General features: G+C 37.1%; 1 protein-coding gene across 1 annotated transcript; it reads left to right on the forward strand.

The window, feature by feature from the left end:
- The first annotated feature begins 5,154 nt into the window (after nucleotides 1-5,154).
- dnajc15 (DnaJ (Hsp40) homolog, subfamily C, member 15) lies at nucleotides 5,155-10,318 on the forward strand. Its single transcript, XM_085374237.1, has 6 exons — nucleotides 5,155-5,268; nucleotides 7,299-7,350; nucleotides 7,476-7,549; nucleotides 9,485-9,561; nucleotides 9,661-9,731; nucleotides 9,879-10,318. The coding sequence occupies exons 1-6, from the start codon at nucleotides 5,164-5,166 to the stop codon at nucleotides 9,947-9,949; spliced, it is 450 nt and encodes a 149-aa protein (XP_085230363.1). The 5' UTR covers nucleotides 5,155-5,163; the 3' UTR covers nucleotides 9,950-10,318.
- The last annotated feature ends 758 nt before the right edge of the window (nucleotides 10,319-11,076 follow it).

An 11,076-nucleotide genomic window follows, 5' to 3' on the forward strand; every position in this document is an offset into this window, starting at 1 on the left:
TTTAAAGAAAGATTTACTTATATTCTCAAAAGTTAAGCATGACAGGCTTCTGTTTAAGAAAGAGACCTGTTTCATTGTGTTAATGTTGTCATTTTGAGCTAAAAATAAATGGCTAAATGATCACTTGTTTCACATGTGTTCATATCACAAAGAATAGAATATGCATCTGCTTAAATCAACTTCAAGTCAAATGGTTAAAAAAAATAATTTCACACACAAAAAAAGAGCTAGAAAATTCACCACACTGGGAAGGGTGAAGACAACTGGGTTGCCCGGCCCTGGCCACGAGGTGTCCCTTATTTATTTTTCAGGGAGTTGGCAACCCTACTTGTGATCCACAAAACAGCATAAGAGTAAAAGAGTAAAAGAAGAACTGACTGCATTACAGCACCCGCTGCTTGTTGAGAGTAAAAGCGATACGCACTTTCACGTCTTTTTTTAGCGACTTTTTTTTTAGAAGAAAAGTCACTAAGTGGTCTGAAAACTCGCTAAATATAGCGACAAAGTCGCTAAGTTGGCAACACTGTTCGCGAGTACGTTTGCTGATAGTAACACCATGTGATTCAGCTAATAACACAGGGATTTCATCATTTGTGAAGCCAGGCTGAAAACACTCAGCAATCTGTGCATTCACGACTGGATGTAATACCGGTAGCTTAGCTGTAGCATTTGTAGCTGAGGGCTTCAGCTTGCGGGTAACAAGGAAATGACGTCATTCACGTAGATTACTGATTGGCAGCGCTAACTCGAAACTTCGAGTTGCTTTTCTCAAAATTTTGAGTTAATAAATTGAAATTTCGAGTTAATATGTCGAAATTTCGAGAAAATAACTCGAAATTTTGAGTTATGGATCCTTTTTTTTTTTTTTTTTTTTTTTTTTTTTTAGTGGTGGAAACGGGCTTCCATAAATAACCCATCTTACAACTGTACTTCTCTCCTTGATCCAGTCACCCGGCTCTGGACTTCCAGCAAGTGCGCTGGCCTTTTCTTTCCCTACAGTTCAACTCTGGGTTTTCCTCTTCTTCTTTTTTTTCTCTGCGTTTCTTGATCTTAGCAGTACTGCCTTCAGTCCCGTGGCTGAGATGGGAAAAAGAACCACGTGTATGGGCTCAAGTAGTGGTCATAAATATTTTGTACTTGTAAACAGGCTGCGTAGTTTTGAACAGCACAAAATATCAGAAAATTTTAGGTTTGTGCATCTACAGACGAAAATTTGTGTTTATAAAAAAATATTTACACAAGTTACAATTTTTACAGACCAAAGTTAAGGGACCTAGCTTGTATGAGCCTTATGGGGTATTTATTTAAAGATCCTCCAGCTTCAAACTGGTTACCCTTCTAGGACCTGAAAGCTCAGTAAAGCACCACTCCGACAGCCAAACCCATCTGTTCTCTGGTTGGATTGTTAAATTTGTGATTGACATGACACTGACCACATCTTACATTTTGAAGAAGAAATAAGAAACATTAATTTGGTTAGTGTGTACAGTGTATAATCTGCTGTCTGTTCATCCAGCTTGCAACAGATTGGTTTACACTCACAATACTTTACTAGTATTTTTGTCTATAATAGTATCTTCTATTCGCATTAGTATTTACCATCTATGTTATTTCATTAAAATTTAAGTTTAAATCTGCTTTTCTCTTCTATCTGTTATTGTTTTATCAGACATGTCCCCCAACAATGCCCAGGACAAGGTAGTCCCAGGAGTCTGGCTCACCTCCAGATCCTCCAAGTACCAAATTTGAACTCTCCTTTGAGAAGGGTCTTATGGCACATTTGCAAAATGTGTCAGTATGGCTGACAAAAAGGCTGTAGCCATTATGAAAAACGAGAACCCAAAGACCCATTGGAAAACCAAGAGGTAAAAACTGCTCCCTAGAATTTCAGTTAGAAAGATGTGTGCAGTGGATGTAAGGACTGTGATGAAATGCCTATAAAATGTTTTTTTTCTGTTAAACTAATGTAAAAACCATCTCATGTTTCTAGCTCACTGCCATGTGAAAACGTAACGCCTGTAACTCCAACAAACCAAATATATTCCTGAGTTTGAATATTTTTAAAAAGTCTTTTTGACTTCATGAAAGGAATAAATTTCAAACTGCTCAATTAAAAGGCAATTCATCCCATCATCGTGCAGGTATGATTAACTCCATGATTCTTTACATTAATGCTCTGAAAATGGATACTGATCAAATTTGAATCGTAACATGACATATTCTTTGATACCTCTCAGACGGGAATAGTGTTTAATCACCTCAAGTCTCTTGGAACAATACACACAGACCTGAAATTATAAAATGTAATGTTGGTGAAATATCACCAAGAGCCGTACTGAATAAAATTATTGACTTTGACCTCGCCTATGACACCTCAGCTGCCAAAGTGGGGCTCTTACATTCAGACCTGTCCGTACTGGTAAGTAGCTGGAATCAAATTGAATCTCTTCCTCACACAGTTACACAAACTCCAGTGTTTGTGATTTCTGTTAGGGGTTTCTCAGCTGTAGTATAAATAATACTTATCCAAATGGTCAACATAAACAAAAAATGTGACAATCATTTCTCTTTGTCATCCATCAGGTCTCCGGAGATTATTCTGGGGCTTCCATCTACAAAAGCCATAGATGTATGGTCCCTGGGCTGCGTGGCTGAGTCTGTACACTGGTTCCTTGCTGTACCCTGGGTACAGTGAGTATGCCATGGTAAGTAAAGCAATACAAGAGCACTTTTTATTTCTTCTGAAGAATTTGATTTCAAGCTTAATAGAAAAGATTGATAACATGATGTATGTCAGTTAAAAGTCTGTGCTGGACTCCTAGTTTGATTACATGTTCTGCTGTGCTCTCAGCTGAGATACATGATGGAGATTCAAGGACAACCCCAAAGAAAATTTCAGACTGTCTTTTCAGACATCTGAACTGTATTTCCAAGAGTCTGGTATTCAGTTCGTGGAGAAAAGATGAATAAATCTCTGGATGACCTCTTACATGTAAGTATACTTTTTGACCATATAGTGGGCAAAAAACAAAGTCTCTTTAGCTGTGCTGTGTTGCTTTCAGATCACCCTTTAGATCCACCCCACCGAGCCTCAGGATTATGCAGATAAAACTGCAGAAATGTGTGATCTCCTGATGTTTGTTGAACTCTAATAGTAATAAGGTTATTAAAAATAATCTGGTCTTTTATTTTATTACATATTACTTTGCTTTATGTGAAAATGCTGTTATCATTTAAATGAGTAATTTAACATATGGCATGATTCATTGTCTGCAGCGTTAAGTCCTGCTATGAGCACATTAATAGCTTTAAAATATAGAAGACAGGGATGTCAGATAGCGGGACAGAAGGGTGTGGGTCTCTGCACCAGCCCACCTCTGACACCAGACAACCTGCCCAAAAGAACTCCCACCCTTGGCCTCCATCCTTCTTCTCAGAGGAGCAGCCTGAACTTCATCAGGCCCAGTCACTGTAAAACTGCTCACACATTTCCAATATTTCCAATCAAATCACACTTTAAAAGAAAACATCTGGAAGAAGATAAAAAGGATACGAGTGACCCAGATCTTAAAAAAAAAAAAACATACCAACGTGAAAGGTCAGATCATGACCAGAAGAAATACCATCATTCTGCGGGTTCATCTTGCTCAACCAGTGGCTACAGGACACAGAATTCCATCTTGGCAAGTAAGAGGAAGCCAGACCAAAACTGCTTTGACAGATCAAATGAGAGGGCCAGAGCAAACTACGAAGATGGCAGGAGCCACATGTCCGTTAACACCTTCAATCACAGTCGGGCTGAGGACCACCGCTGCAGAGAAGCAAAAGAAGGGCAAGCAGAGTAACACTTGATTTTTCTTACATGACGTGAGTGCCTCACTTAATCTCACTTAAACAAATTTAAAACATTTGGCTATTGAAAAACAGACTGTTAAAATTCATCTCAGCAGTAATGAGGCCACTAAAACTAATATTGAATCAGTGTGTAATGTCACTAACATTGTCAGACTCTATAGGTTTCCCTGGTCCATTTCTCAATCTTGTATTTCAGTGATTCCACCACTGCACATCATTAATGTCTTCTCTTTCCACTAGTTATTTCTCATCTCTATACTCTCCTTTCTCTATGCTTTCACTTGATTGTCGGGGATTTCTCCACCTTATGGAGGGTTTTCAGCTTACGGTATAAAGTTCCTTCAGGCGAGTTTTGTTGTGAATTGGCATCACAGAAAAATTGAAATGATCAGTTTCATGTCTTGAAGTAAAAATAAAGTTGTCTACATTAAAAAGCAAACAGTGTCCCTGTCATTGTAATAGTCAGCTAAGTAAGTTAGAAATGATAACAGCCAGACAACCGAGTAATATGCATTATATATGGTTAAAATACACCAAATGCAGTAAGTATACTTGTTTCATATAAATATAGTCTATATTGGTGGATTTTTTGCTGCCGTCACTTCCAAAACTTTCCCCTCTCACTAAATAACCAAATCCCACGTGTTGCCAAATCTTTTTTTTTATTTTTTTTTTTTATTGGTCGACATGATTCACTTTTACACCAATAGGAAAGCCGTGGCATTTTTTTAAAATTCGCTTTTCTTTTTTGTGCTGTCCTTGGAAAACACTATTTTTACAGTTTCTTCTGCGCTAAACATGAAAATAGTATTCAGAAAAAAGCATTGTGTATATATTTATGATATATACACAATTGTATAGCGTTGTTTGACACATGAGCACACATGTTCAATAATGTTGTGGCTTTATGTTTTGGAGATGAAACATCAGATTTTATTTCGATTTTTATTATTACCGGGGGGGTTGTGGTAGGGTGAGTGTTGGTTTATTTATGGTGTTTGCTATGACTTGACTGGAATGCTGTACTTCAAGTAAGCAAACTTGCATTTTCATCATGAGATCCAATAATTTTTCTCCAACAGTGTTTTAACTGAACTACTTTGAAGCATACTGTCATTTCTGTTTATTTCATTTAAATTAAGAAAATGAGTTTTTAATGGCATTTAGTTAATTTAAACAAAAAAAAATCTCAATGTTCCCTGCAATTAGCCACACAGTCCCCATTCCAACAAAGATGACGACTTTATTGTGAAAGTCACAACCGGATGTGCTCTAAGTCATTTCTGGGTTTAACAGTTGTGAGGCAACATGGCGAACGCCGGTGGAATGACCGTGGATGGAGACCTGATGCGATACACTGAGTACTCTCCAAAAACCAGTGTTAGAAGTGACGCGGAGATAGACAGGCAGCTGGTAAATACCTGTTTTAAATACTTAGGACTTTTGTGTCTGTCAAACTAAATCGAGGTGGTTGGATAGCAGCTGACGCTTCTGTTAAGTAACCTCAATGACCGCTAACGGCACGTCGGTCTATTGCATCAGGTACAGAAGCTAGCGAACTAACCTGAGCAAAGTAAGCTTTAAAGAATGTCTCACAGACACGAGCTTTCAGGGCTAATTGGTGCAATCTTCATTTTCTCTGGGTTAAACAACAGTAGATGAGGAATCGTAACCTGGTTAGCCAAAACTAGCTACATGTGGGTTACATGTATGACTCCAAGGAACAGTGACGTTTGTATGTCGATGGGTTAACACAGTGCAGGCCATGTGTGACAAGAGCCCTTGCAGAGGTTCTTTTAGATGTCATTAATATTTATTGTGAGGCTTAAAAAATACGATGCAAAATATACTGAGGTTTAAACAGGGGAAAGACACGCTTTAAAAAAATGCACGTTTTCAGGTCCCATTTATTTAATTATAGAGGTAGGGCTGTTTTAGACGTATCTCTGGCATCGAGAAACAGTAAACTATCAGTATTAGAAAATTACCACTACTTCAGTTTTCTATATTAAATATCTGGTACTATGAACACGGAGAAGTTCAAGTTGCATTACTGGGATGATTTCTAAAAATGTTATTGGGAAAATAAGAGCGATCACCATGATGAATATTGGATATAGAATAGAATAGAATTCAACTTTATTGTCATTGCACATGCACAGGTACAGGGCAACGAAATGCAGTTTGCATCCATCCAGAAGTGCTTTAGTGATATAGATATATTACAATAAATATTAGCAATAATATAGATATGTGAGTATATTACAGAAATGGGTCTATTATGGAATGTTATAATGTACACGGTGTGAAGTATGTTGTGAATATTCTATAACTATAAGTATGTACAGGCTGTAGTGAGTACAAGCTATGTACAGGCTATGAACAGGATGTAAATATGAAAAACTATACAGAATATGAAATAAATAACTTTACAGAATCTGAGATATACAGCTATACAGAAATGGGAACTGTGCAAGTTGTAAACAGTTGTAGGGTTAAAAATTATCGTATGTACAGAATGATTATTACAGAGCTATACAGTAGTGCAGTTATGATAAGTGAGATATAATTCCTACAGAGGCTATATAAAGTGCTGGTGGTTGTGAGTGGTGTTTCAGTCCATGTTATTATTGTGTGTTTGAGGGTACAGTTGTCCATTGTGGGTGTGTGTATGTTCAGTCCATGTGTTAACGTGGGTCAGGAGGCAGGAGGATATAATGATGAAGAGAAATTTGTGCCTTCAAAAAAGTTCATTTGGATTTGGTACATGGTGTCATACTTGGTATTACAGGGAAGCTGGAAGAAAATGTATTTTTTCTTATTTATTTGTTTTTATTTATTTATTTTTGATAATGAGGCTTTAATATCTGTGCAACCATTTAGTTTCACATTCATTTGGACTGTTTGGGGGGGAAACAAAAACACCTCGAATATGAGAAATTGTAAACAACAATCGGCAACACGCCTCAAAGTCTGTTTTTAGATATCGGAGGTCCAAATAGTTTGGGCTTGAAGCATCTGGCATTCTGGCATAATTACTCACCTTGAGGTCTGTATTCGTAGCGCTCTAGTACCAGACATACACCCTAAAAAAATTTAAGTTCCTAGCTGAAGTAGGTTTCTAGATATTAGAAGTTTAAAATGGCCATTCAAAAATGATGCAAGAAAAGCATCATTTTTGGCCTATTTTTTTCTGTAGAAACATGACGAAAAGCCAGAGTCAGCTTTGAAGCTATGGATCATGGGAGGGGATAGAGAGAACTCCAAAGGAAAAGGTGTCTGTTTTAAAGCAAAGGTTATTTGCTTTAAAACACTGTAAACATGATCAGCAGACACAAGTCAATAAAGTTTAACTTTAAATAGTGAAGTTACTCAAGTATCTGTGTCGAATGACCTGTCTGACCCAGTGTGCTAACAGCTGGATGTTTCGTTTTTGGTGACAGGGACGGACATTAATTGCAGTTGGTCTTGGTGTGGCTGCAGCAGGGTTTGCAGGTAATAATGGTTTGATTTTGAATTTGATTTTTTTTTTTATTTCTGTAGTTTGAAAGCTTTCTTCTTCTTCTTCTTCTTTTTTTCTGGTTTAAAATTCTTGTGCATGTCTTGTGTTTAATCTACAGGCCGGTATGCTTTCCACCTTTGGAAGCCTCTTGGCCAAGTCTTCTCTGAAACTGTGAAGAAGATGCCTTCGTCAGTAAGTAAATGATGAACATCCTGCACATCCACTGTAATGCTTATATCTACTCCAGGTGAATAATTGCTACTAGGGCTGCTCAATTAATCGAATTTTAATCACGATTATGATCTGGGCTTTCAACGATCATTAAAAATGACTGAGCCGATTATTAGCCCCTCCCTTGTGCTTTACTCTCGCGCTGCTCCGTGTGGCAAATCGAGCGCACCTCTGCATTTCGAACACGCCTCACAACAATTAAGAGGACCGAAAGGAAGCTCGGAAAGCTAAGCAGAAGTTATTTGGAGAGGAGAGTGACTGCCTTTGGTTGAAAAGAGAGGTAAAAAAAAAACTTCAGTGGTGTGGAAACATTATGGGTTGGCGGAGTCAGACGTGGATCAAGTAGACATAATGTGTAAACTTTGCTACAGTGTCGTAGCTGCACCACAGAGCAACACTGCAAAGTTCACTAAACATAGATGTTTACATTTTTCATTTATTTTTTATATTGCAAACATTTGCACTGTTATCAGTATTTGCACACTATTTTATATTATTTTTTTTAAAGTCATTATTCAATACATTGTTATTGTTAACCCTTTAAACCCCTGTAGAACCGGAGCCCTGTAAGCTAGCGCAATAATTTGTTTTGCATATGAAACCGGAGGAGTTGTACTTACATCTTATGTCATCAGCTTGTCCTCGGTCACGGTTTCCTTCCACATAAAGCTTTGCAGAAATTGCATAAAAAGCGCTTGCAGCAACAAAACATAATATTCCAGAAACACCTTTGCCGATCCGATCAGCTGTTTGTAACACTTCCCACATTGAAAAAGACGTCGATGCGAACTACCGCATGTCTGCCATTTCCTGTCCGAAACCGGAAGTGACATCATTTTCGCGGAAAATGTAGTTTTTTACTTGTAGGCCTTAAAAGCCTATACTGGTGTTTTTATAATTCATATTTGACTCTATACTTTTCTGTATAGTTTCTGTGATGCTTAGAACTCAAATTGCACTGCTGGAAATAGTTTATTTTGATGCAGATGCTGTTTTCTTTGCAAATTTGCATCATAGTTTGTTTTTTTTGTTTTTCCTGCAGTATATAAAAATTGCTGTATCTCCAAAATAAAACTATGAAGACACTCAAAATAAATTTCCTGTGGTGGGAAACTATTTTTTGCAACTTTTTTGTATTTAAAGTTTTGAGGGATAAACCTCTTAAATTTCCCCAAGTAGAAATATATGTAAAAAAACAAACCAAAAACGACTTTCAATTTTTTTGTAGTTTATTGCGCTTTTTTGCAATTAATGTAATTACTATGGACTTAATGCATACATATTATTAAAATATGGGCTATAACAGGCTATAACAGCATGTAAAAAAAAATAAAATAAAATAATATAAGCTCTGGCGGACTTGGTTCTATGGTAGGTCTTAAAGGGTTAAATAAATATCATCAAATAATCGAGATCTCAATTTCAGTGAAAATAATCGTGATTATCATTTTTGCCATAATCGAGCAGCCCTAATTGCTACACACTGTGCCACGTTAACATGTTGATCTCAGATATTACAGGCAGGTGGATTCAGGAAATACTGGTCTTGAGTCTTTTTCACCTGTCATTACCCAAACCATGTAAATAATAAAGGGAACTATTTTTAGGTTTCATGAACTTTTATGCATTTTTTTTTGCCTGCGTGTGCACTTGTGGTATGGATTCTATGTGCTGTTTTTTATAAATGTTCTGCATTTGTCACCCTGAATGTTTCACACGTCATTTAAAAAGTATGTTTGAAATATATTCCTCCTCAGACTATTAACCTTTTTAAAGAAAGCCAGAGGGTGCTGTAGCTTTAGCCTGTCTTTAGAGGAATGATCTAAAAAAATCTGTTCTATCATAAAGTTATTTGGCATACATAATCAAAGGTCTAATACTGTGGTGTCTCCTCAGACTTTTTCATCATACTACAAAGGAGGTTTTGAGCAGAAGATGTCCAAACGAGAGGCCAGTCTCATTCTGGGCATCAGGTAATGCATCTTTTTGGTATAAATAATGTTGGTCTTCTAAAATGTGGCATATTTTTATCATTTCTAATTAATCACATGGATGTATTATGTTACATCCAGCCCAGCCAGCACTAAAGCCAAGGTACGAGAGGCCCATCGGAGGATTATGGTCTTGAACCATCCGGATAAAGGTAAACCTAAACCAGATCGATCTGTTATCTGTGATTATCTGTGATATTAATTCAAGAGATAAAGTTGCCTCTAACCAAAACCTGTCTGTTAGACTGCATGTAGAGCCGGTTTAGTGAGTTGCACCAAAATTGTTTTTGTGTTTGCAGGTGGTTCCCCGTATCTCGCTGCCAAGATCAACGAAGCTAAAGACCTTTTGGACAAAGAGACTCGCCGATGATGCACACTGTCAATGAGCACTAAAGACTTTCATCCCCCCTCAGCTTCAAAGTACTGCTTGAATGAGCATGAATACCGTACAGGGGAAACCGCTAAAGTTCAAGAGGATCGTTAAAAGGATTCTTTGTTAAGCTGCCAGAGTAACTTGTGTTTAACTGAATTTGTCACCTCTGTGATTATAAGGTTAATACATCCTTAAAGCCACCTGCTGTTATTTTACACATAGAAGTAATGTGTTGTATTTAAATGAAGGGGTTTGAAAGGATATATACACCACCTAGTGGCAGCTGGCTGAAAATGGAACAGTAATTGTGCTGAGTTCATTATTGGCTGTGTAAATATAATGAATAATGATCTATTTAAGCAGCAAGAGAACAAACTTGGTTTTCATATTTCAATGTTTTAATGTGAAAGTTAAAAAAATAAACTTAATTTGCAAATATTCACAGTAGGATCTATTTTTAGATATCAAGTTGAAATGTATTCAACTTAAAGTTTCAGAGCTATCTTACAGCTGTTCTATTAGAAATGTTGAACAATAAGCTGCCTTTGGCAACTCAAACCTTAAAATAACCATACATTTTGTAATTTACCTGCTGTTTCTTTACCTGTAGCCATACATTTACCCATTAACCCGTTTTATGCTTTGCTGTTTGATACAAAAATTGTCATCATGAAAGCGACAAATCCATGAAGTTCAAAAGCTTTATTTAGAGAAGGATGCTGTATTGATGTCATGGTACATGTGAATAGACAGAAGGAACAAAGCATATAGCAATTACACTTACAGCAGCAATTATTGGTCAAACACCAACCAGTTACTGAGAGGTTTGCTTGAAAAATGTCAGGGGGAAAAAAAAAAAGAATCCGTCCTTTTGGGATGTTGCTACGTTGGCTAATGACAACCAGATACTGGCCTCTGAGTGAACAGCACATGGTCTGATTTCCACTATGATAGGAAGTTTAACGTTTCAAGTCCTTGACAGACGTAAGAGTCATGAACACAATGTTACAACAGTGATGGATGACGTCCCAGAGACTGCATCAACGGGAAATAGTTAAAGTCCAACTGAAATGAAAAAGAAATCGCTCTCCTTTATGCACATTTATTTGTTCGAATGTGTAACT

Source organism: Diplotaxodon limnothrissa, linkage group LG16, assembly GCF_057381915.1.
Source record: "Diplotaxodon limnothrissa isolate DT_005_m linkage group LG16, D_limnothrissa_male_GT1.1, whole genome shotgun sequence".
NCBI classification, from domain to species: domain Eukaryota; kingdom Metazoa; phylum Chordata; class Actinopteri; order Cichliformes; family Cichlidae; genus Diplotaxodon; species Diplotaxodon limnothrissa.